Source organism: Pyxicephalus adspersus, chromosome 3, assembly GCF_032062135.1.
Source record: "Pyxicephalus adspersus chromosome 3, UCB_Pads_2.0, whole genome shotgun sequence".
Lineage (NCBI taxonomy): Eukaryota > Metazoa > Chordata > Amphibia > Anura > Pyxicephalidae > Pyxicephalus > Pyxicephalus adspersus.
Genome location: NC_092860.1, coordinates 125,571,021 through 125,598,685, shown reverse-complemented (window position 1 = coordinate 125,598,685; position 27,665 = coordinate 125,571,021). Strand labels below are relative to the sequence as shown.

The 27,665-nt window shown below is 37.1% G+C and overlaps 1 protein-coding gene across 1 annotated transcript; it reads left to right on the top strand.

The window, feature by feature from the left end:
• Nucleotides 1–455: 455 nt before the first annotated feature.
• GRXCR1 (glutaredoxin and cysteine rich domain containing 1) lies at nucleotides 456–22,857 on the top strand. The gene is made up of 4 exons (XM_072406866.1): nucleotides 456–854; nucleotides 13,599–13,838; nucleotides 20,281–20,346; nucleotides 22,678–22,857. Exons 1-4 carry the CDS (start codon nucleotides 456–458, stop codon nucleotides 22,855–22,857), a joined length of 885 nt encoding a protein of 294 aa, XP_072262967.1.
• The last annotated feature ends 4,808 nt before the right edge of the window (nucleotides 22,858–27,665 follow it).

Below are 27,665 nucleotides of genomic sequence, written 5' to 3'. Positions count from 1 at the left end.
TTGCAAACACAAATAATGTCATTGTGCTTCTGATGATGAGTTTGGTATACTGTACATGAAACCAAGGCTTTTACTTATATAGTACAATACACTTAGTTCCTGATCATGTTACACAACAGACTTCCACAGTGTGTCCTGTAGTTTCATAATTCTTTTGGTTTACTCCTCCTAGTATATATATTTTTCTAAGTGTTACTTGCCTCCCTTTACCCTATCTGCTGTGAAAGTACACAAGAGTTCATACATTTTTAATTGGCCATATTAATTTACAGGTTTTAGCTTAAGGGTAACCATAGCACACAGGAATCCATTATTTATCACAGTTTCAGAGTAAGCTAGACATTTCCTTAGCAGACTTTATTTCCTTATGGCTGCTGCTATCACTACTGGCAATGATATAGGAGCCCAGGAAACAAGGTGACACGCTAGCCTTGGACAATGTGCTGTTTTTACTCATGGATGGAGATTTGTTAAACATGGACATGAAGTCGGAAGCGGATAGACAACAAAGAAAAGTCAGGTTCAGGATAGCGTCATCCTATAGTGGGCGAGTGTTGAAAGAGGTCTACACAGATGGCGACTCTGTGGATTCTGAATGTGCCAGCAGCTCTGAGACTGACCAGAACAGCATACAAAGTGAGACAGATGGGCACCATAATGGATATTTAGGTTCAGAGTTTGATGAAAGTGAAAATGAGCCTGATGATTTGCTAGTTTTAGCAAGAGCCACAAAGGACAGGGGATTTGGAACCAAACGAGTGAACATACTGAGTAAAAATGGAACAGTCAGAGGAGTCAAACATAAAGTCAGTGCTGGTCAAGCCTTGTTTGACAATTTGGCAAAAGTATTCCAGGTAAGCAAATCAAATACTGTATATAGTATGATGGCAAGTGAACTTTATTTCTTTTACAGTTGATTAACATGTTGACTCCAAACCTCAACGGCATACCCATTCTGCAATGGTATAACCATTAACCAAGTACTACTTCATTCTCTTGACTAAACACATTTAGAATCACAAATAGCATATGAATAAATTAACAAACATAATTTCTATTTGAGGATTTTTTCTGCTGTTAATAACCACTTTTCCTGGTATATGTTTAAAATCTTTGGAAAATGCTTATCACTGCATTAATATACCGGTACTTTCTGTCTGCAGTCTACAAGAAGTTTCCTTCTTTGCCTGCACAGGGACAGACGAGTCACCATGTAAGAAACAGTTATATATCACTAGTTTTCTAAATTAAATACTGTGCCAAGCTTGTAATGGTTTCATTCTAAATGTAGAAGATCTAATTCTCCAATTTCAGGAGTTCATAGAAAGAAGAAGTAATGTCTTCAGAACAGCAATGCATATTGTGCATCTTTGTGGGTGGAAGAAGTTGTAACACTTCAAGATGGTTGACACCTGGTAGGTGGCTTCTATCAGGAAACCTAAAATACAAATTACCTGATACTGACAACTGACATTTTTATTTAGGTGTGATATGGTGTCGAGTGAAGCATGTTGTTCCTTTTCAAGCTGAGAGTAACAAGATCTCTCTTATGTATTTGTAGATCTTTTGGCAAGGCTGGATTCCAGTTGTCTCTCTAGGCCAGATTAGGTCATTGGTCTTCTGAGATACTTTCCAAGTTCAATGCTCTATTCATTCTATGTACCTTTTTTCACAATATTTGGCTGTACAATTGAGGAATTTAGATATAGGTATATCATAGATATACCAGGGATACTTTTCTTTAGTAGAACTAGAGCTGTTTACTTTAATCTCTCTCTAACTGAAGCTACATACAGTGTCCAATAACTAGGCAAGCAGGATAGGTTAAGGAGGTAACAAAGTAATTCATCTGCATTGTTAATTTTTTTTTCAAGCAGTGCAGATAAAAAAATTCACTGCTCAATATTCTTACAAAATGCTTCACAAATGAATGTCAAAAGAAAAATTCAAAACTGCTTTTCAAAAACCATAATAAAAAAAACAATTTAAAACACATTTTTACAATTCAAATACATACAAAAATACATTGTATCCCTAGTATGATAGTTCGTGAAATTCCGACAGTCTATTTGATATAATTTATGTATAGTACTAAAGCTACATACACACTTCCAATTATTATCGTTGGTAAACGAACGACGAACGATCCTGCACGATATCTGCGAACGATCGTATAGCACCGATCCTGTACATACAGATAACGACACAATCGTTTGCAGATATTGTACACACGATAGATGCGATCGTTTGAACGATACAGGAAGTGACGTGCACCACAGGAAGTGAGCGAACGTTCGTTCACCGCGCATGCTCAGACGATGGACGATCATTGAACGACCGTACACACGATATATGGTCAACGATCGTCGTCCAATCCGATCCGCCGGTCCGGTCGTTCATTTCCAACGACTATCCTCGTTCGTTGGCGTCGTTGGTTACTTTTTTTACGAACGATTTTTGTCCAATCGATCGTTCGTCGTTCGTTCGTCGTTCATTTCCAACGATAAAAATTGGAAGTGTGTACGCAGCTTTACACCTATGTGAATGACTGAATCTCTTTGGCTTATTTCTGGTGGTGAAAAGATTGTCAGGCTCAGTCACTTCTTGCAATCTAGGAGTTTATTGAACTTCTATGAAGAATAGGAGAGAGGATAATGGTGCCTTAAACAAATCAGCTACTTAACAATCTGGAGGTGAGTATTTTGCTCATTCTCGTTTACACCTCCCTTTCTGGTGTAATTTTCACTGCCAGGAAAGCTTCAGTGGCCCCAATGGATCCTTCACCTCAGGAAAAGTATGTGTACACGAATCCTGTACCACATCCTCTGATATGCCAAGTCTGGTATCAAGTTTCATCAACTCCTGATAAGGTGGCCCAAATTCTTACAGTCCCGGGGTACACAAAAAATACAGGATCCTGTCCTCAACAAAAGTAATAACACAGGACCCAAGACAGTTCCAGGTCTTGTAGCCTGCTGGGCCCAAAGCCCAGGGTGGGTTACACAAGTCTCTTTTGACTACTAGCTCGTTGCCAAACTCCCATATCTATGTCTAAATATATTCATCCCTTCTCCTCAATCCAACCAACTGGATTGGCTCTTTGCACTATTACAGGCAAATATTCCAAGCAAGGAGTAGTCAACTAAACACTTGGAAATTAACTCTGAAACAGACTGCAGCAGTTAAGTCGGAGACATTACTAAATTGTGATTAGGATCACTGGTCTCTATATTTGGGTTATTTATTTTAAGGACCAGAATAGGGGTTGAGTGGTTGGCAAGATCCCAGCGGCCAGGGAACCACTGTTACCACCATCTTAACTTAATCTTATATTTGTCTAACCTATTCTCAACTGACCTATCAGTTAAATTAATCGTTGGAGCAAACAGGTAAGCAGGAACTCTTAGGAAGCCTAGATTTATTGTTTTATTACCAATAAGTGGGTCAGGAATTCTGCAGAGGGAAATGGCCTGGCCTAAGACCTTGCGATTAGGCAACAAAAGTGCTGTAACATACTGGGATGATGCCATTTAGTGCTAGGAACTTTATTATTCTGTCAGTGGAATAATAAATAGACAATAGAAGCCAAATGTATTCTGTTTTTGGGTGTCTGCTGGATGTGATTCTATGATATATATATATATATATATATATACACAAAATTAATGGTAGGAAACAAGAGAAGTTGGTAATGTGGAAGCATAAACTGTAGGTTGATACAATGGCTGGATGGTAACTAATAGGGGTGACCTAGGTCAGGGTATACATTAGCCCGAATCAATGAGATTTTAGATTGTGTTTGTAGTTACAAAGGTAGATGAGTGTCGAACAGATTGTTGAAGAGAGTCCTAAAGCGGTAAAAAGCTCAAGAAAAATATTTTTATGATGTCCCACAGTGAAGTTTTTTAATGTGAAGAGATGACTACAGGGTTGAAATTTGATTATTGTTAGTAGAGAAGTGGTTGTTTTTAGGATGGTGTTTAGTGATGAGTGTAGTTGTGCAGGGGGAACCAGACTGCACAGAGCGTTGTAAGTAGGAGGTAGAATCATGAATTTTATCCTTTGTGTGATGGCCAATCAATGGAGGTATTGACTGAGTAAACAGCAATAGTGAAACAAGGAAAGAAGTAAATTAGTCAGGCAGCAGAGTTCAGGATAGGGTGAAGTGCAGTCAAGCAGTTTGCAGCTCTGGCCACAGAGAAGGGTATTGCAGTAACCAAGCCAGGTAGTCTATCAGGGACAATGCTTGCAGAAAGTATTTACAGTTGGGAATCTGCAACTCGGAAGTAGCAAGGACAGGAAATATCTGGAAAATTTTGGAGGAATTCCAGCAATAGGAGTTTGGAGAAAGTGGAGCTCAAACCACAAGGATAGGAGTTCAGGTAATGTTAGGTTGTTAGCTATACAAATAAACTATTTTACCACTAGCCATTTTTTTTAATTTTTTTTTTAGGAGTAAGCTTATTGCTTTTAGATCTTTTATGGCTGCTATTTCTGCTGTGCAAGTGTTCCCTATTACCTACCACTTGTTGAAATTTACTTAAGACAGCAGGAGTAAAGGCAGCAGACAGTAATATGGTAATTGATGAGATTGGGTAAAACATACGTTGTCCTATCCTTGTAAATATTCATGAATTTAAACTCTGCATCCAGTTTGAAAAATGCCATACAATTACAGTTCCCTGTTTTTTAGGTCTGCATTTGGCCATGTTACCTGACACTCCCTGAGAAAAAAGTATGAACAATCTCTCTTATTGAGTTTGCTGTTCTAAATACTGTAAGTTGATATATATATATAAATATATATTAGGTCAGCACCAACAGGCTTTCTATTGCTTACTTAAAGGAAAAAAATATAAGTTTAATTAACAGTTTGTAAACTGATTGTTGTAAATAAGGGGTTTTGGGGTTAGTTAAATACATTGTAATATATTATTTAGAGTAATCAGTACTCTGATGGTTCAGGTATGCTGAATTCATGTTAAATGCTATACACATTCTGTGGGACATAAACACAAACTTTGCACTGAAATATGCTGGCTTCTTTGTATAAAGGCAGGTATCCTGCCTAATAGTATTGCTTGTCTTTTCTGACAAATTTCAGTTTGGTCAACAAACATAAAAAAAATTCACTGTTGTAAACAGTGTTATTGCATAGAGGAGATCTGAGAAACATGTTGGCTGTATAGGGCCATTTCGGACAGGGTCCTGGCGCAGGCTAAACTCTGACCCCAGCTGCTCCAAATCAAGTGAATAGGAGTAGTAAGGAAAACTGTAGTTTCACGGGACTGTTGTGGATTGTGGCACAGTCCTGGAAAGCAACAAATTGCTTTAAGCTGCGTGGTTGCTTTTTTTACTCTGGTGGAGGAACCGCACCAAAGCTGCGACCACAGCCACAACTACACACAAGATTATTGTCCTATTTTGGGTGAATAGATCTGTAATTGTAAGCTCTTTGGGGCAGGGTCCTCTCCTCCTGTATCATTGTCTGTATCTGTCTGTCATTTGCAACCCCCATTTAATGTACAGCGCTGCGTAATATATTGGCGTTATATAAATCCTGTTTAATAATAATAATATTATTAATAATTGAACATAGGCAAATTTGAGCAATACTAATACCCAATAAAGGGTATTACGCCATTAATTGATGGCTAAAATACCCGTTTACTGCAATTATCTCATAATAAAAATGCTAGTTTGATTCATGTGCTTATCTTGTGGCTTTTTGACATGGAACAATTATAACATTAAGTAAGCGTTAAAGTGCTACTACACTTTAATTCCTGGCACACTTAATTCACTACCCTGTTTCCTTATACTCCTCTGCCCCTAATCCAGTGATATCTATTTCTGGGCCCCATTTGTGCCCCATGCTTCGCCATATCTTAAGCAAAAATATGTATTTTGGGTGCAAAGTATGCTATCTTGGGTGATGTATGGAACAGTTGAAACACCTATTAATCTTTTAATGTGGATCAGGAATATGCTGGAGCCTAGCGAGGCCCACTCCAATCTGTTCAACCTCTCGGATCAAAATGAAATACCTACGACTACCAAGTGAAGGTGAAAATGTGGCTCCCCCCATCTTTTACATGTAATAGATATTAGTTTCTTCTTATTGGCCCATCACTGTCAAAGGGTATCACCTAAAGCAGTTGCCCCAACCTTTTGGAGCTCGTGAACCACTAAATCTAAAGACTCCGGACAGTGCATGCGCTGGGAGCCATGTGTCACTCAAAAGGGAAAAAAACGTCCCCTAGAGTGACATCATGATGCCAGAACCCATCCACTCTCCCATCCAAGGTCTGAGCCTACAATGGGAGAGTGAGCAGGTTGTGTCCAGAGACACGACCCTGAGCCTGCGATGCATATGGGAAACATGGTCTCTGTGCTCTTACGGCCCAAGCTGTGAGACGGCCAGTTGGGGACCCCTGACCTAAAAAATACATAGCCGTGTGTTCTTTTACTTTTTCTCCTTATAATGCTGCCCAAAGGTGGAAGAAGGGGTCAGTTTATGGCACTTGTACTTATATAATAAGCAGACTTTGAATACTTTTATTTACATGTCTAGAGAGAGAATGAACTGAATAACATTACTGTTAGGTGTTCTGATAAAATTGATTAAAAAAAAGATATTTCAAAAAAGAAAAAACAGCAGCTGCTACTGCTGCCAAAGTTTATATATTTTAATGTGCATACTATGGCACCATCCTCTTCCACTTCATTATCCAGACATGTGCAGCAGCACTGAATAATATACATGTATGGGTCAGTAACCCACCAAGTAATGAAGAGAGAATAAGGATGGTATTCCTGGAGTCTCCACTATATCGGCAATAGCAGCAGGCACATTTAATTCCAGAAAATTACTGTAACTGCTCCTCTTTCAGCCTTTCCTTTGGCTTTTTCTATATAGACAAACAGCACAACTAAAACTAATACCTATTATCACCATAAATCACCCCTATGGCCCAGGTGGACTAGCTAAAGTCACAGACTTTTACTATTGCATGTTTGAGATCAGACAGATAGGTGTGTTAAATTACATCCCAAAGGACCTGCACTTTATTTTCAGGCATGGCACAAGGCTGAACTGATAATAGCACTTGAGTAACTGTAATAAAAGAACAAAGGATCTCCTAATAGAAAATGACTATGCTCCTTACACACAATGCATGAGTTTAACTGAATAATACATATTCTGAGGATTAGGAACACAAGGCAGTACACTAGTCAGCATACATCTGTTTTTCTCACAAACTAATATCTTTGACATGAAAGATGTGTCTTATTTATTATAAAGATTTTGTGTATTTAAACTTGTATGCTTATATCATCTGAGAAGCATATTTATGCACTTAGCAGATGACTTTATTATTAGTATCTAATTGTTATCAGTCAGCTGGTGGTACATATCAATACACAATAGTTAGAGATATATCTGGCTCGATAGAATAATAACGTTCTTATGTATACACTTCTGGAAATCTGGTACATCGTGACATAATGGCATCCCTTTTTGGTTCTTTAGAGTAGTAAAGAATAAAGAAAGTTCTATAACTATATTTCAAAGTTCATCATTATGACCTTTAAATATTGGTTATGCGTTTGCAAATGATATTGGCCCAAAAAAAATAAAAAGCATGAAAAGCACCATTTCTGGTAGATTACTGCATGGCCACACAATTTAGAGCCTTGTCTGGCATTGTACTGTGCTGCAATGCAGGTGTGCTGAGAAACAGTGTTAGAGTGCTTTACAAATGTGCATTGAGTGCCATGAACATAATATTAACCTTACAGCCAAAGTAACATAACTGAATCTTTTCCAAAGCATACCCCAGACTACTTATTGCAGCCTGCATTTTTTAGTAGTACTTCATATGCTTAACAGGGAACAATATTCGCAATTTGTTATGAACGAGAATATGTCAAAGTTTGGTGCCAAAATACAAGTGAGCAAGAAAACATTTTAACAGACATTTACTTTTAAGATGTATTGAGATCATTGAGCTTGATTTATTAAAGCTCTCCAAGGCTGGGGAAGATCAGTGAAACTGGGTGATCCAGCAAACCTGGAATGGATCTGGTCCAGGATTCAAAAAAATTTGCTAGCAAAAGCCAAATTACTTAGAAGAAATTAATTCCACATTTGCTAAATCACCCCGCTTCACTGATAAAAGTGTATCATCTGCAGCCTTGGAGAGAATTAATAAATTAGGCCCATTGTCGTTTGTCTTTACCATTTAACACTATTTGTAATATATTTACATTTACAATACTACCTTTGTGACCCCTGATACCATGTTACCAAAATATTTCCCATCAGGGCAGATTAGGGATGTTGTTATCATGCAAAAATTGTTCACTGGCACATATTGTACACGAATTGTAACATAGAAACACTGCAAAGTGTTAACTTTCCACTGATCTGAAAGAAATAAAAACGGAAGCATAAAACCGTGTTGATGCAGCAGCCCATGTTCAAAGTAGTGCAATGGACTTGTCAGAGCTTTTACACTGTGTATCCTACCTACCACTCACATACAAGACTTAAAGATGAATTCACTTGAGCTAAGCCCATTCATTTCAAAGTGGAATAGATAAAGCATGCTTCAGTTCTTTGCTCACACAATTCTATCCACTTCCCAGTTTCTTTTAAACACGTGTATGAATTTCAGAGATCAGTCGGCCAGGATGGCATACTGCTTCCCCAGAAAATGAGGAATGAGCGAATAAGGCTGGTGTCATTTATTTTCTTTATTATTATTTAGCACCACCACGAATATATTATGCAGTGCTTTAACCACCTTGCAGTTAAGCCCGACCTTCGCTCGGGCAAAAAAAAACTGCAAGGATGGTTAAGCCCGAGATTTTGTACATCCATACTTACCTGGTCCCCCTGTGCTCATCCAGCGTCGTCCTCCATCGATCATCGTCCGCCGATCTCTCCAGCGTCGGGTGACAGCGGGACCGGTAAGAAGCCGGCCGGCATCTTGTGTTCCGCCGGCCGGCATCTTACCTGGACCCGCTCATCGTCCCACGTCGTCCTCGCTCCAGCGCCGGATGATCTCTGCAGGGAGAAGCCGTCCGGCGGAGAAAAAAAAAACCGGACGGCTCCTCCCTGCGTGCGTGATGACGTCGGCGCGTGTGCGGGAAATTCAAACTGAAACTCATTCATTCATTTTGTATTGGATTCAATACAAACTCCTGTATTGAATCCAATACAAAATGATTCAAATAAATACAAAGTATATAATTGGTAAATTCAAACTGTCATTTTGTATTGGATTGGATACAAACTTGCGTATCCAATCCAATACAAAAAAAAAATAAAAAAAATAAAAGTAAATAACTTGGAAATTCAAATTTATATTTTGTATTTGATTGGATACAATCTTGCGTATCCAATCCAATACAAAATAATTCAAATAATTACAAAGTATATACCTGGTAAATTCAAACTGTCATTTTGTATTGGATTGGATACAAACTCCAGCATCCAATCCAATACAAGAAAATAAAAAAAAATAAAATAAAAGTAAATAACTTGGAAATTCAAATTCTTATTTTGTATTGGATTGGATACAAACTCCCGTATCCAATCAAATACAAAATAATTCAAAACAAACTCCAATAAATACAGAATCAAAGTTTTAAAAATTGCCACACTAGGGAGGTGTTTTAGAATAATATAGTACTTTACAATATACAGAGTTACTGCTTTTTCAGTATTTATGATTTGTTTACATTGCTGATTTTTGTGTTTTTCCTTTAATTTTATTAAAAGTAATTTTTTTTTTTTACATGATTGTGTGTTTCAAACATTTTTTATATTCATATTATCTACTAGAACCCTTGTTCGGACATATTTCTGTAAGTTACAGGTCTACAATTTAAAAAAAAATTTCATGAAAAACAGTGGATCACTTTTGGTACAGAAATCTAGACCTCAGTGTAACACTCAGGAGGTTAAAGAGTACATAGAGCCATTGTAATCAGTCTCTGTCCTATAGGAGCTTACAGTCATAGTTCTAGAAGTACACACATAAGAAGAACAAAGAGCAAAACATATAATTATAGAAATGTGTTTGCTGCCAATGCTGACCTTTTATTTCTCATGATGAGGATAGCTTGGACTTTCTAGCCCATCCTTCACCACCACCATCAGAACCTCCGCCTCCCCCCGACCCCCACCTGCTTACCAACCACTACTAACTACAATCACCATTAAATACCCAGACACCAATCTTGGATGTAAATTGACTGGAAAGCAGCTGTTTAATTAAACACTATTAAATAAATTAACCATTCAAGTAATTAAAAAATATCCAATAATAAATAAATTAGAAATAAATAAATACATTTACACTTTTGATATGCAAGCATACATTAACATAACACTCCAATATTATTACCTAACCGGGATTATATAACACAAACATATTACATTGAATATAACCTATTTAACCAACAACCTAATTCCTCGCTTTTAGTAATACCTAACTATAACAACAATATCCATAATGTTATCAAACTCCATACTCCTGGTTATACACCCAAACAACCAGGCTGCAGGTCTCAGAAGGCAAAATCTGCACCCAACAGGACATTAATTCTTCCAACATCTCCACCTTGGCCCCTAGCACCGCCTCAGGAGCCATAATTATCCGTTCACCATAAAGGGGGTGACCCCACCAAAGAGGATCCCCCCTGCCAAATTCCACCACTTTACCAATGCACTGGATCCTTGCATTCCAAGACCCCAACTGCTAAAATTAACCACAATTTCAAAATTATAATTATAACTAGAAAAGGGGTGGGTGGTAAACGTTTACTTACAAGAGGGCCACTCACTTCCGTCCAGCCCCTTTTAACTTATTCTATTCCTAATCCCCTCCTACCCCACGCTCCACACTAGCACAGCCCCCTCTAGCCTTACTACATTCTATTAACCCTTAACACCCCTGGGCTAGGCCTCCCACCCCCGTCATGTGGAGTTATGCCTAAATTCTTACGGCTACGGGCCTTTCTTACTGATGTTTTGGTTTAAATACTTTCAGATTCACTGACCTGGAACCTGATCAGGTATTCTGAATTTGCTTGACATTTTGATTTGCAGGTTTGGTCAAGGTCTGTGACTTAGAAGTCGGGAAAGCAGACACTGTCAGGCAATTAATATTTTCTGAAGGCCAGCAATGGCAGCCTATATGTATATATACTCATGATGGGTTTATGTTGTATTCCTAGTATGATTTCGGCTTGTGGGTAATTATTATTATTATACAGTATTTATATAGCGTGCTCACAATCTAATGTCCTTACTATAGTCATATGTGGTTATTGTAGTCTAAGGTCAATTTAGGGGGAAGCCAATTAACTTAACTGCATGTTTTTGGGATGTGGGAGGAAACCGGAGTACCCGGAGGAAACCCACACGGAGTGCTAACCCCTGAGCCACCGTACTGCCCACAATAATGTAATAATGTAATAATTTTAGTACTTGGAAAACAACATGCTGAATACTGAATGATAATGAAGGTTCAATCTTTGGCACTATCAATGCAAGACAGTAAACCCTTAATTACAGTGGTGATCAGATCAATTGTTATAGATGCTCTCAGATGTGACTAATATTACCACCAAAGACTGCAAATTTTATTGTGTGGATTTCAGACTTCAGGAATGCTATAGTTGTTGGACAATGAGGGCATGTTCCAGGAGACAGAGAGAAGACAGTCATAGACTGGTAGCACCTTGCATAACACATTCAGAGATCACTCCTTTTTACAAACCCCACACAGATTAACGCTTCTTACATTTCTGAATCTTACAGCTCCAATACAAGTATTTGTACCACAATTGATATTTCTCCCAGCCAGATCCATTACAATTAGAGAGAAAAATGAAAGGGAAGAACAGCACAAAGCAAATAAAACAAACCATTAACTATGAGGGTAAGAATATAGCTAAGCACTTAAGGGCCACACAAGAAATAGCAAGGGGTCGCAGGTTCGTGGACCCTGGAGCCATGGACAGTAACAACCCCCCGGTGACAAATTCCATATAATCAGTGTTGCAAGCAGAAACAAACATTCTTCAAAACACAAACCTGCCAGTATGAATACATAGTAATTACTTCTTTTTGCTCTGCTCTCTTGTTAGGTACAATGTTTATGTCTTTTGAAGCGGTCCTATAATGCAAAATGTAACAATTTATAATACTACTAAAGATAAAAAGGTGAATAGAATTGTAATACAGGTGACAAATGTTTAAATTAACCTTGGGTTTGTCCATACAGTGCAAAGCAAAAAGAATGCCACACCAAATGTTCATATCTTCTGTTTAATTGCTCTTCTCTTTCATTGACCCTATGCATGTGTGCCGCAAAGTACATTTATTGCTATGGACAATTTATACTGTGCAGTTCCCAAGAGGGTGCACAGATGAGACCTCTGTGAATTAGGGACAGATGAGTATTGGAGTGACAAGATGAATGGCAGAACTACAGAACTTTAAAAACATAGCATGACACTTTAAGGGCATGTGTTGGTGGGCTTCTGTTCACTTCAAAAAGGTTTTGCATATTCATACAAGTTTATGGCAATGCAAAGCCTATTTGTTGCAGGTACATTTGTGAGCTCGAAAAATAGTTTTAGTTAAATAGTGGATCTTGAAGATGTGACCATAGGGGCAGAACTAGCAAATGCCACCAACTTAAGCCATTTCAGGTAAAGCACAGAAAAGTAAGTTTTTCAATGCTTACTTGTGTTTTTCTTTCTATAACTGATTATAGAGCTGCTGGACTAGAATCAGAATCAGTCACAGTTTTTTATTTTATCTACAACAGGCAGGCTTTAACAGGTAAATAATGTAAAATATGATAAATACCCATATAATCCTATAGGAAGCTTTGGTTAAATAAATGGTCTAGAATAACTACAGTAAAATATTGTTAACATCCCTAAATGCACGTGTTGCATGTGCTTCTTCTTTTCATGACATTTTATGTCACTTTCTGTTCCTATAACATCTAAATCTCAAATGTTTACAGTTCTTTTTTGTGTAAGGATAAGAAAGCTTTTTAGGAATCATCTTTTTTCCATGACAGCTGTTACATGTTTCACAGGTGGGACCCCTTCCTAAAGGTAACGTTTCTCTCAATTTTTGTTGTCTCAAGAATTGAAAATAAATCATCCAACAAAGATGCAGACAGCAGTAACAACCTTCCAATGTTTCTAACTACACATGACACCAACAAAAAAGTTAAATCAGCCATTCTTTACAAAAGTTTAGGGAAGATGCCTGCATAATCCTGGGGCCAACACCACTTGGAACAGTTGGATTTATGACTCTAATGATTTGTATGTCTTTATTTATAAACAAAATTAACCAATTTAAGGCTAGATAATTTTTTCACCAACCACAATAAACTGGTTTTAGCATGGATCTGCAGGGACCTGAAAATTATTTAGTGGTTCCTCAGGGGTAAAAGGTTGAGTTAGCTAAATAGAAGATGATTGGTTGCCATGTTTTGTACCTTGTTCTTTCCTGTATAAGATAATTGTGTGACATCATTGTTATTGGTGTCCTGCAGGCCTCTACAGCACTGGAGTATGGACGCATTGTGATCTACACCACAAGTCTGCGTGTGGTGAGAAACACATTTGAGAGGTGTGAAATGGTGAGGAAGATCTTCCAGAATCACAGAGTTAAATTTGAAGAGAAGAATATTGCTCTGAATGGTGATTATGGAAAAGAGCTGGATGAAAGATGTCGTCGGGTTTCAGAATTGCCATCTCTGCCCGTTGTTTTTATTGATGGCCATTATCTTGGGGTGAGTTGCCTTAATATTCATATAATAGTTACATTCTAGACTTTTTTTTCACCAAACACAGCATAGGGCAAACAAATGAAATTAAATACAACTTAGTTGTCTGCATGAAAACAACGTAGATCTAAATGTTTAAGTTCTTTATGAAAAATATTTTTATTAATGGGTGGACAGAGGATTCTGTGCTTCATTGCCTGCCTAAATAGAGGTAACTATGACTATGTCTATGCAATAGTTAAAATATTTATGTTTAAAGGAAACTTGTGTTAAAAAAATTTGTGGGCTTATGTTGCTTTCACTTTTTCAGAGACTAAAATTACCATTGTATTTATGCCTAATGACACCGCACATTAATGTTTACACACATTTGGAATAATTTAAATTGAAATGTCATGGGGGTTAATGAATAGGTATAAGTGTGTCATGAGAATACTAAAATGATTGGATCTGTATACCAATGAAGCAAGTCGTGCTGTGTAGTTTAAAATAACAATCAATATACATCCTCAGTGCAGGTTTCTTTCATACCTAAGTTTGCACAACTATATAGGTTTAAGGGGAACTAGACTGCAAAATTGAACAAAAAAGGTAAGAAGCCATGTTCCTTATGGCAGAAGGGACATGTTTTGTTTTTCTGCAATAAACATACAGTAGCTGCCTGTTTGCAATTTGCTTTGCTTTGGCATCTTCACCCAGTCTTCTTCTGGGTCCAGGGATCAGAGTCCTGTGAATAACTCTGGAAATTCTAAGTCATGTTTTAAAAGTTATTTGTAACAAAATGTTTGTAGTAAAAAAAAAAAAAAAAAAACCTTACTGAGCGGTTGAATACATACAAATAAATTTAAAAAAAATTATTAAATTTTTCAAAAAAACGTTTCTTAAAAATAAATAATATACTCATACTAATATATTATATTGTAAAAGAGGTGTTTATGAAAGACAATGTACTGCTTTTACACATATAAATCCACTGTATTGCATTCAATAGTTATTTTGTATTGAATGCAATACAAATGGTTTTGAATTTCCCGCCCTGTCCGCAACGTCCTCGCACACTGACGTCACTGGGAACTCCCCAGTGACTCATCAAATGCAGAGGAAGCCGCTGGAGGAAGAAAGAAGACTGATATCGCGAAGAAGGACGACGCGGGACGCCGGCGGATCAGGTGAGTAGTGATTTACTATTACTTCCCATAGGTTTACCTACCCCGAGTGCGACTCAAAAATAACAAAAATAAAACAAAATTTTCCTAAACTTTGAAAACTGTTAATAAAAGGTAAATTGTATATAAAAGGTAACCAAATTTTTAAATTCTTTAATTAAAACCCCTGTCATGCTGTTGCTGTCTGTGTTTCCTGTTGGAAGATTCATCCTTTATTTGTCCTTATGAGAGAGGGAGTTGGGGCAGTTTCTCCCAAACTGCAATATTTGGTAAGTATGAATCTGTCATCAGCATTTTACAGTTTAAAAGATTTCTTCTCAAAATTGTTGTCTTGCACGGAGAGACAGGACCACTAGGGGACGCTACAGCTTGCACGGAGGTAGTGTGAGCCCTGAGAAGGGCCAAGGTGAAGGGGCAAAGCAGTACCCAGGTCTTATCCAGAGTCTCCAGAGCCTGAGGATGTTGCATCGCTGGTTACTGCCAGGTTGTGGTCCTTGGGCACACCAAGGTGGGCAAAACAAGCTACCAAATCACAAAGCAGAAAGATAGTCAAGGAAAGCGGTCAAGGCAGGCAGCAAGCAAGGCAGGTCAGGTCACACGCCAGGGGTCAAATGCCAGGGATCGAGATAGACACCAGTGACACAGGGGCCACTGTGGGCACAGGGAACACAGGAGACACTGGAACCAACAGGAGGCACAGGTGACTCAGGGATATCCACAGACAGACAGGAACACTGGAACAGCATGGGGAAGTTGGCTTGGAACCAACAGCCTGGACAACGAGGATTTAATGCAGGAGCTGGAGAGAGGAAACACTGAATTAGCCAACAGGTGTACAGGAACTAGTTCAACAGAACTAGGGACTCAGCACAATGAAGACACATTGCGCGTACATTGAGTGCAGTGTGTGAGCTAGCTAAATAGTCAGGGATGGTTAAGAGGCTATTTTCTGATTGGCCAGCGGATTGGACGGAATTGATAAAGCTTGAAAAAAAAAGGAACGCCCAGAGACAGAACTGCTCACATGCGAAGGAGAGAGGCGTCTGCGCTTTAGTGAGGAAGATTAAGTGTGACATTTGTTGCAAATTTCTGAGCTAGTTCCGAGGCAAGGAGGTAGAGAGGGAATAGTGAAAGCTGCTGCTGCCCCTGAGGTTCCTGCACATGCTTGTGGCAGCTGTTTGCATCCTTTGGTTTAGTAAAATTCCAGAAACATTAGCACTTCCGTCTAGTATAAATGGTTGCTACTCCTCAGTGCTTCTTTACACAAAATTTCCCAGTAAGTCCACCTGCTACAGTGATGGGCCAATAGTAATGTGTGGGAGTGGGGCTTGGGGGAAGCTCTGACACATTACCGAAGTGTCAGTGCTTTGTCGAATTAGAACAGTCCAGCATTGAGCAGAACTAGGGGATACTAAATTTCATATATCACCAAGCAGCTTTCAGTACTTTTACCAATAAAATACCTTTTTCGTAATTTGTTGGTGAGTAAACACATGGTGAATGCATACAAAATAATAAATAGAAAGAGAATGCAAAAACAAAACATTACTAAACTGTACACTGTAGACCTTCAGCATCAATTTGTCATTTGTTTCCTAATTTCTTTAATAAAACTTTAAAAAAACGATGAAAATCATTTTTACACATTTTTTAACTGGAAAGCAAAAAATAGATTTGGTTTATTAACCTACTGATGTGCAAAATTTTGTTAAAAGCATAAAAAAGTTAAACCTAAATGGATCTGTTAGTGAATTAGAAAAATATACGATATCATCTGGACAATAACAAGTCAGATCTGTTGTACATTGAAAGAAAGCAGCTTTAGCTAGAGAATTCGGGCTGCCATAGATATCTTTCCAAGTACATTTAAATTTTATACAGGTTAAGTAATTGAAACACTGCAGATGATTTAGGCTTAGTCTACAGGGACTGTTTCCCCAGTGTTTAATCTGAGGCTTTTAAAGCCCTTGTTTAAAGTCCCTATGCATTCCAATAGGCTAATCTACACCAGGACGTTTCCTTCAGGCATGTATTTACATGTTATCTTAAACGTTGCTTGGAACTTTTAAAAAATTAAAACGCTGGATAAATGCATGAAAACGCTTGAAAACGCTTCTAATGAGCTCAATGGAGGCTTTTTCAAGCGTTTTTAAGCTTTTATGAGAGCTTCCATTGAAAACAATGGGGGCCTTTATAAACGTTTTTAGCAGGACTTTGGACTCTGGAAGCCCCCTTTAATAAGCAGACTCCCATATCTCCACCACCCCACCGAGGGGAATGAGTACAGGGGTATAACCTGTAAAAAAAAAAAAAAAAAAAGTTTTGTTACACAAACACTCATTTAATAAAATAATTTAACATTAAAGCCTCGTCCAATTTTTTTACACATATTTTAACCCTTTCAGGGAATGAGTAAAGGGTTCTATGTACCCCTGTACTCATTCCCTGAAAGGGTTAAAAGTAAAACTTTTATAAACCCTTATGTAAAATTGTGGCAAATCGCGGCAATTTGCGGTAAAATGCGTCATAGGCGTTTATAAAAGTTTTTTAGCATTTTAAAGTTAAGCTTTAAAACGCTTGTAAAAGTTCATAAAAACGCATATAAAGGTGGTAGGGACATTTATATGCGTTTTTAAAACCGGTCATGTAGACCCAGCCTTAAGTATATTATAGTGTGTTATAATGACCATTCCATTTTCTGGCTCGTATTATCCTGTGTGGATACACAGCACCACCTACCTTTTAAACAGGATTAGTGTAAAACATCACAGCTAAAATACTTATAAAGGAGATGAACTAGTTTTAAATTTATGTTGTTTTATGATTGTATAATATTCACTGTGGATCATTTAAAAATACGATATGTATATACCAATATGTAGAAAAGGTGTATTAAATGTATAACATTCACTCCACTCATGGCATTTTTTTATTCTTTATTGAGGACCTAACAAATTGTTATAAAAACATCATCTGAGTAATGATCTTTTCCTATATATCAAATTAGGCTTTATTAACAGATATGTATTATTAGATGCCTTAGAATGGGTAATACACATATATGCATTAATGCAACTTGCTTTACACAGCAAGGGCAATGAAAGGTCTTTAAGTATTTTAATATCTAAATTTCCACTATCAACTCTATGAAAGGATAAACCTTTTTAAAATTCTAATGACAGGTAACAGACATTTATTGTCATTTTAGCTTCTTTGTGACTGGTTTGGTTCCAATGGAATGGCTAAAGGTCAATGTGGCGTATACAGTATATGTTAAAAGGGATGAAGGTCTTTGCACAAACTGACTACAAGCCTTCAAATTTAACTTTTATAGTAGGGAAGAAATGTAAAGAGCTTGATCAAGGCCTACATATAAGATATCTGCTGGAAACCATTATAAGCCATAGCTTATAATGGTCATTTACAAAGTCTTGTAAATTCATAAAAATTATATTTCAAACAAATCAACTTTTCCTATATGAGGTAGTAAGCAAAAAGTTAATCAAAAGGGTAGTAGTGGATGAACGTTGCTGTAGCGTTTCACACAGATGGTAATCTATTTAATTTTGGATAAAGTGGTGTAGACTTGGGCCCACTGTTTGTATATATTAGAACTTCTACATTAGAGAAGTTGACTCTAATTATTGTGTTTTCTAATGCAGCAGCAAATTATAAATAAGGGAAATTCCAAAAATCCCTGTTGTCACCAGTAGAGAAATAGAGGGAAAATCTTCCAATGAGGACATTTGTTGTAATGACAATTGTCTAACAAGGGTTTTCCTCAAACTGGAATTCTCTCTATTCTTTAAGTGTACAGTGCAGAACGTTACTTCTCTTTAATTAGACACACATTTGAAAAATGCTGACAGGGGTTTATTTACTATTTAGTCTAGTTTTGATTCCCGAAGTTGACGGAGTATAGGGCACATTTGTAAATTACAAAGCTGTGTTTATAAATGTAAGCTGATCTAAGGACTAGTTGTTTTCAAACTCGGTTTGTTTAAAGGGAGGATTTTCTACTTTGGGCAAATTATCTCCTGCTTCTTGGAGTTATATGGGATGTCTCCCTGGTGGTGCATGACTGTATTGGCCCCTTTGGGAAAACATCTTGGCTCTGTTTAGGCTCAACAAGCTTCTTTTTTTCTACTTATATGGTTCTAAATAATGGTTCTAACTCGGCCCTAGGTTTTGTAAATTAGATTTTTTGCCTGCTATTTTCCCTGAAGAAGTGGGTCCCCCATGAATTACGTCAGAATCTGTCAAACTACCATTGTTGTACCACTGAACCTTGGCATGTATTTCAATTTTTTATATTGTTGTTACTATTGTATACTACTGTTTTTTTAATCAGAATATCAAATAAATATTTTAATGCCAAACAACTCCTTGCTGGTTGGCTTGTCCAGATGTAAGAAACTCCTCTCTTTCCATATATAATGTGAGGTACCAGTTCATAAAAAGAATGTTCCAGAAATTATTATGCAAAAAGGGAAGCTAAATTATTAACATTGTTAAAATAAGTGTCTTTGTTTATATTTGAATCAGTTTCTCACTTAAACCTAGATGATAGGGGAGGAGGGGATTAGGTCGTTTCATAGATTGTTTAACCTCCCCAGCGGTAACCCTGAGTGTGACTCAGGGTAGAAAAAAAGATGCTGGAAGAAATAACCCTGAGTCACACTCGGAGTAGGTAAACCTACGGAAAAAATGATAAAGCGCTTACCTGATCCGCCGGCGTGCTTCTCCACGATGCCCATCTTCTATCTCCCTCTGGCCAGCGTCCTCTGAACCCCATGAGTCACCGGGGAGTTCCTGGTGACATTTGTGCGTGCGGACATTCCAACCGGGGCAGGGCGGGAAATTCAAATCTATTTGTATTGCATTCAATACAAAATAACTGTATTGGATTTATATGTGAAAAAGCAGTACATTGTTTTTCATTAAAATTTGTTTTACTAAAAAAACTATTAAAATAAAAAATTTTTTTATTAATATTATTTATTTAATGTATTATTTTGACATGATTTTGTGTTTCAATCTTTATTATACTCATACTATTAAAATGAAAAACAATGTACCACTTTTAGACATATAAAACTGGACAGAAATGAACTGCTCTGGAGGTTAAAAGTATGTACGTGTTTCTAAATCCACAAAATATATGATATGGTATATGATGTGAAAATAAGCTTGTTTTATTTACATGCGAACATAGCAAACATACCATGTGGGGGGAGAATACAGATATTGTTTGCATTACTATTGATTATTTTCCATCACAGGGTGCCGAAAAAATACTGTCAATGAATGAATCTGGAGAACTTCAAGATCTTCTAATGAAGATTGAGGTAAATGGTCCTTCCAAAAGTCATCTGTGCATAAATACTATATGTGAGATAAACATGACACTGGAGCTGAAACTGGAAAAAAAAACAGAATGTTGACGTGACAATGTGAATTATCTCCTTGGGTAGTAATTAGGTATTAAGTATAATTAGTAAAAGTATTGTGCTTAATAAATGCAATTAACTCTGCTGACTTCAGCCATCTGATCATTTGAAGAGTTTTTTTTTTTTTTAGGCAATTGATTGGGTATTTTTTTACAGAGTTGGTTTTCATAGTATTTACTAAGCATAATATACTTTGCAATTGGATTCAGATTTCTCAATAAAAAGCCTATAGTATAGTATATCAACCCCGATGTATTCTCTACTGGAATTACTATACATGCGAACCTAAAAACTGGTGGTATTAGTGATATTTAGAGTCAAGTCTGAGCTGGGGGTAGATGGATGTCAGTTCTTAAATGCCCATAAAAAGTAGCCTAGGACCCCCCCACACACACACACAGCGCCACTCCCCTACAAAAAAAACCCTTGAAACCAGAGATATGATGCAAACTGTGAGGTTCCTCTACTTGTCTGTCAGGAATGTGTGCTCCATTATGGGGTATTACAATATCTATATTATAGTATCTAATAATTTAGATACAGTGCCATTATTAGGCCTCTGCAAAGCAGGAATATCATGGGTGGTGGAAGGAGCCAACAGGGTGCTGTAGGTAGCTTCCTAAAATAGGAACTTGTGACAATATCCACATATGAGGCTGAGCCTCAATGACTAAAAGAACTAAATCCTAAGAATGAAAGTGGAAAACAGAATGTAATGTTGGAGTTCAGATTTAAAGAAAACAGGGTACAACTAGATATATATTGAAGAAAAAGCAAAGTGGCTGATATGTTAAAGAATTTGGAAAAGTTGGGGTACAATGCTGGGGGGGGGGGGGTATCAAGTAATGATTTAACCTTTTTGTAGTACCCATTTTGTGGGAACTTTTTATATTCTTCTTTTTAGGCCATACAAATAAGCATATTGGTTTGGATGATCATAGCTTTTAAATGTCTAGATTCATTTGTTGATCATTTTGAAAAGCAGTAAATCAACATTTATGACTCCATTGCATACCACTTTATAGTCAGCCATAAAGCATTTGCAGTGAACATTCACACATTATTGTATTCCTGGTCATGAATTATCCATGTCATCTGATGACTTGTTATCCATGGTATGTTGACTTCAGGTTACGTAACACTTCTGCTACAAGTTTACATAATGGCTTGCTGTCCTGCATTACTGTTTGTTTTAGTTGGTCTTCAGAGAAACATTAGCACTGATGAAGGCACAATTGTGAAGATGTAAACTCTAAACAATTGGATATATGCCATGTAAGCAATTTTGCTGGTTCACAGATTGCCTTCAAGAACAAGTAGTACTGCTGGGAGGGGAAATATGCAGCTGTTCAACAGAAAGATCTCCTGAAAAACTGCAGTTTAGGTGATTAAATCTGACTTTTTAATCTTAAATGTATATGTTTAATGACAAAATTAAATGTTAAAATTAGTTTCAAGCTAAATTTGAGGGAAAAGCCTCATACCATCTCTCATCCTTAGTCCAACACTTTATGTAAAACCCATAAATCCACTTGCTACTTCTTTAGAATAATACAGATTTCATTGTACTTCCAAGAGACTAGAGCTGCAGCTGTGAACTGTCCATGCTTCCCTACTCCTACCCATTCATAAACACAAAATGTGGGATATTATACATTTTGTCCTTGTATGTGTTGGTACGTTTAGGTGCAGTGTTTTGGAGGAGTGAGAGGGGGAGGGTCAGAATATAACAGGGACAATGATAGGTGCTGTAGCCACCCTTACTCAGGAAAAGCAAGAAACAGACTTTGCAAGCAAAAAGATCAGATGGTGACATGCTGACAAGATAGGATGGGGAGTACTATGAATTGTATTTTAATTCTTTGTATTAAGATAGGGCAAAATTGGGAGATCCAACTTTGACTACTAATTACCTCAAGTTATCCATTCACAGAGACATTTGGTCAGGCTGTAACAAATTTTGCCAATAGTAATGGACTAAAAGGGCAGATATGAACATATTGTGTATATCCATATTGTGTGTAACATATCCATATTGTGTGTGCGTATTAAAACAGTCAGATGAGGGTCAAAAATGACGACGTGCACACCTTGTACAACACATCATTCCTTCTGGGTATTCAATATCTTTTATCATTCACAAGGGGGGTCCTAACTTCAAAATGATCATACAATTAGTATGACAGATATATCAAAATATAATAATATCTTGTCTTTGTCTTTCTGCAGAGAGTTCAGCACCCCCATGCATGTGCCTCCTGTGGGGGTTTTGGCTTTGTTCCTTGTCTAGTGTGCCATGGAAGCAAGATGTCAGTGTTCCGGAACTGCTTCACGGACTCTTTTAAAGCTTTAAAGTGCACGGCCTGCAATGAGAATGGCCTACAACGCTGTAAAAGCTGTACCGTATAGGACAAGCAAAGCTTCTTTGTAAAGCCGAATTTTGCAATTGATAATTTCTTGCACATTTTTTAAGGTGACATTTGCACCAATAAAAATGAATTTCTACATACTTTGTTCTTTTGTAATATTATTTTATAACAAGATGCTGTACTAATATTTAAAAAGGGAAAAAACAAATAACAAAAATACACATATGATAATTCATTCAAATTTTATGTGACCCACCTCTTTTTTTACCATTTAAATTACAATGTTTATTACTAGGCAGGTAATAGTTAATGCAGTATTAGAGATATGTTATGGTATATGCAGCAATAACATTAAACTGTACAGTTCACCAGAAAAAGTCAAGGACGGAAGGAAAAAAACTGGACTTTTCCAAAAACTTCAGATAGTCTTGTCACTGCTTTAATTTTAACTGAATGATTTACACAATCTACAAAGAGGTATCTTGTCAAGGTAACAGAGTACCAAAATTAAAATCAAGATAGTAAATATAGATCCTAAGGTATTTTTTGGGGATCTCCTTGCTCTCAACCACCCTTCCCACTTCTTGTATGGCACTGTAGTAGATTTCAGTATGTCTATCTTTGAGTGAGTGACTGTCATGTAAGCCAGCAATAAATAAAGATGAGTCTATTTCTTTATTTAATTTTAAATAAAGTATTGGGTACCTAGACTATAAATATTAAACCTGACATGGGACTACATGAAATAAATTAGTTTCATATTTCAAAGTAGTAACTTTGTAGCAGTCACAACATGATGGTACACCCAAGGGCATAAACCTTACAATGGAAGTTTATTGAGCAAAAAAAGAATTTATGCACAGAGATATATATGCACAGAGATATATGTGCATAGAGATCTTTAGACATGAGATGCGCATCAGGGATTATCAAAACAGGATACGTTTAAACTATGTACACATCCTAGGTTTCTGTCACTGCAAATAATATTTTCTAATTTTTTCAATCTACAATAGATTGCTAGACAGCTTGAAGGATCACTGTTCACACACAACTGCAACATAGGTAGCAATATTGATACCTGGCACAAATCAAACAACTATTGAATTGGGTCATGCAAGAGGACAATTATCCCTAACACACCAGAAAATGTTTAACAGAATGGCTGATGATGGAAGGAATCAAGGCCCAGTCAAAGTCCAGAACAAATACTTGTTTTCATCTTTATTCAGCTTTGCACCTTACCTCTTGTATTCCTGTCTATCTCACCATGGTATTACTCAGGGTGGGTTTCATGATGGTGGAACAATGGACACTTGCAGTCTCCAACAGAAGCCAATGTGACAGGATAACAAATCAACAGCCTGGCTAAAACACAAACACAAACATAAACCACATGGAAACGCCAACACAAGGACCTACATGGCAAAATCAGCAGGTATAAGTAAAATATATTGATTTTAAAATATTAAAATTACTTTTAACATTACATTGTCCTACTGAAAGTTATATAAGTATTTAATTTGACTGTGCATGCATACATTACTTCAAAGATGCCCTGACCGGTCTCCTGCAATAGAAGCCATGGCATAATCACCTGTATTTTAAGAGATTCATATATAAAGCAGCGAATCTAGCATTCTACAACACAGAATATTTTATGTCTATGTATTTCAATGGCAGAGATTGATTGTCCACCAGGGAATGCTTTAGGGAATGTCAGATTCACTGCTATATAAATAGATCCCTAAATTTACAGAATCCTTTGCTTTTCTAGTACACCTAATATTCTGTATCTATCCATCCTACCTGGAAAAACTTCCATGTTTAAAAAACAGGACACATTATGCCTAAATTGAATCTATACCAATATAATATCATAAAATTTAAACAAACAAGCCCTGCCAAAGGTTAGAGGACAACCAGAAGACTATAGAAGGGAGATACATATACAGACACAATAGGTGAATTGACTTCCTAACTATGTATTATAATAGTCCTGGGGTTACAACTAGCAGGTTCAGGGGTACGTCTGCTTGTCAACTAGAATAAAATAATAATGAAAAATAACAAAATAAATAGAAATAAAGCAAACTATAATTCACATGAAGTACTGTTATTTGTATAAAAATATTACAGATTGTTTGGAAGACAATGATCTTATGTTTAGAGCTACATTCCTGTTCTAAGCCTGTGTCACATTCTAACCATAGAATTAGATATATTGCCTTAGAAAGGTTCCTTCAGGTGTAATTTCCTTAGCAGCAATTTCCTTGCATGTGAGGCCATTTTGCTGCAAATTGATGATGGCTGCACAATGAAAATTGATGCTATAAAAACTACTGATACAAATTTTGCAAAACACAACATTTGTGTCACTGCCAAAATGTTTGGCCAATACTGTGGCGTTTCTGTATTCAGCACTGTACATTTTATAGTTTCTCTAAAGCATTAGATGTTCACTGACGGCTTGGGTAGGAATGTGAATGAAGCAGCTATAAAAGAAGATGGGCAAATAAAGTCCTCTAATGAGTTTTATATCTTGATAGGTAGATGATGAATACATATGTTTCTGTACTACTCTAGACAAATACTATTCATCAGTACAATGCAAACTTAGTGGGGGAAATAAAAACTTATCTAGCTGTAAATCTGCCTCATGATCTGCACCCTTTCATATGTGAAGACAGATCTTTAACGAGCTGATGTGCTGTCACAACCTCTATAAAATATAACGATCATATGGACCGTATTGACCGGGTCTCATTGTATTATACCCATATGGCTTCTATTCTCCTGAGGAGGAGAATTGAGACCAGTAGAAGCAAGTGGTATTAAACTAGCTGCTCATTCCTCTGGTGGAAGAAGTTAAGTCCTCCATCTCCTTGATACACACATCCCTATAATGTTTGTATGCAAAATGTGCTCTGTTAAAATAATGTTTATAGTCATTCTCTGTGGGGCTGTAATTATTCCTTATGCGGGTTTTATTTTTGTTTATTTCTTCTAATCCTCTTAATCTGTCAAAAAACAGCTCTGACCCCTCCCCCAGGGATCTCCATCGCCGCGGCAATGAAGAGGAGACTGCAGAGGATCATGGGAGAGTCACATCAACAGTCAAAGAGGAAAAGAAAAAAATTTACGAACGTTGCTGACCAATCACAGCAGTGGGAGTGGTTTAGAACCACTCCCACTGTCCTGATTGGTCCCAAATGTAGTGTTTTTTTCCCTTTTCCCTGCCATGTTATGATGTCACTCTCCAGCACCACCACTGTCTGCTTGGGACACTTGCAGAGAGGAGGGGGGGTGGGGTCAGCAGAGCTCCTCAGCAGGAAGACCTCACGCCTGAATGGAAGATTTTATTATTGGGGACACCAGGCTCTACAGAAGGGGATGACCACACAGACTATGGTGACAACACAGAGTAGGGTGACAATGCAGGTTAGGTTGATTAGTGGATTAGGGTGACAACTTGCCCCACAGATGAATGTGACAACACAAATTAGGGTGATAACAGGCTCCACAGATTAGGGTGACAATGCAGATTATGGTGAGTTTTTGGTAAAGGATGACAACCAGCACCCCATATAAGGGTGACAATGCAGATTAAGGTAATAACAGGCTTTACAGAGGAGGATTATGCTGTGAAGGGGTCTGATATGGTGGAGAGATGCAGGTGATGGCAAATCTCAGGAAAGCGATCCAGTTGGGAGATGCAGCACTGAACAATTCATAATAAAGTTTAGATGAGTACGGACAGGTCTTGCAACTAACCAATAAAAGAGGACATCCACTATAGCAAACAGAAATAAATAGGACAAGTGTTGTAATGTGAATTTTATGAAAAAAAAAAAAAAATAATAAAAAAAAAATATATATATATGAATATTTTTCTTGCAAACAATTTAAAATTTATAATATGGAAGATATTTAATAAAAAAAAAAAAGTACCTCCCAGATCGAGAAGAACCAAGGTCCTAGGAACAGGTACTTTACACTATTACACTACAGAGAGCTACCTCTTAATTAGTTAAATAGAAACACTGAAAGGAGTAGTAGTATGATCCTTAACCAATATTCCCATAGTATCACACAACTAAGCCATAGGACAGAGAGTGCCAAATGTAAGAGAAGGACTTTAAAAGCAAATGGTAAAATATTGTTACATTTCTTGAAACAAATATTAAAATCTACATAGAAAACCCAACTAAAAAAAGCCGTGCAACATAGGAAAAGCAGCTTTATAGTACAATGCCTGTTACACCTCATTAACCATTTGCACCATTTTGATGGTCAGGCCTGGGGTACAAACTCCCCTAAGAGTTCTGAAAATAAATAAATTTGTCCAATTAGTTTTGCAGGAATCATTAACTTCTTAAAGGACCAAGCTAGGTGTTGAATTTGAGGGAAACAAGCTTTACCACACATTCATGTTATAATATTTCAAAACAGCATAGGCGGATGAACCAGAAGAGCTCACAGTGGAAGTGAAAAATCTCCAATAACTTTTCCAGTACAGGATAACAGCTACTGCACCATTGCAGAATCTATTATTATCTATTATCTCCCTTAAGCAGATATCTAGTCACAATATAAAAAGTATATATTTTATAGGGGATGCACAATGTATACTACATGCTATTTTACAACTGGTTTTTCCACTTGTGCCCCTGTGGGTGCTCTTCCCCCTGCCTGACTCTTCCCAGTTAGAGAATACAAAAATGGGAACTTCTTGGGGTAAACCGAGTTGTCTGATCTTATTGTTTGACCTGTTTCTGTTTAAACCATTGTATGCATTTAATAAAGAAAAGTCCTATCTTTATATTAAGCAGCACCTGAGAGTTTTGT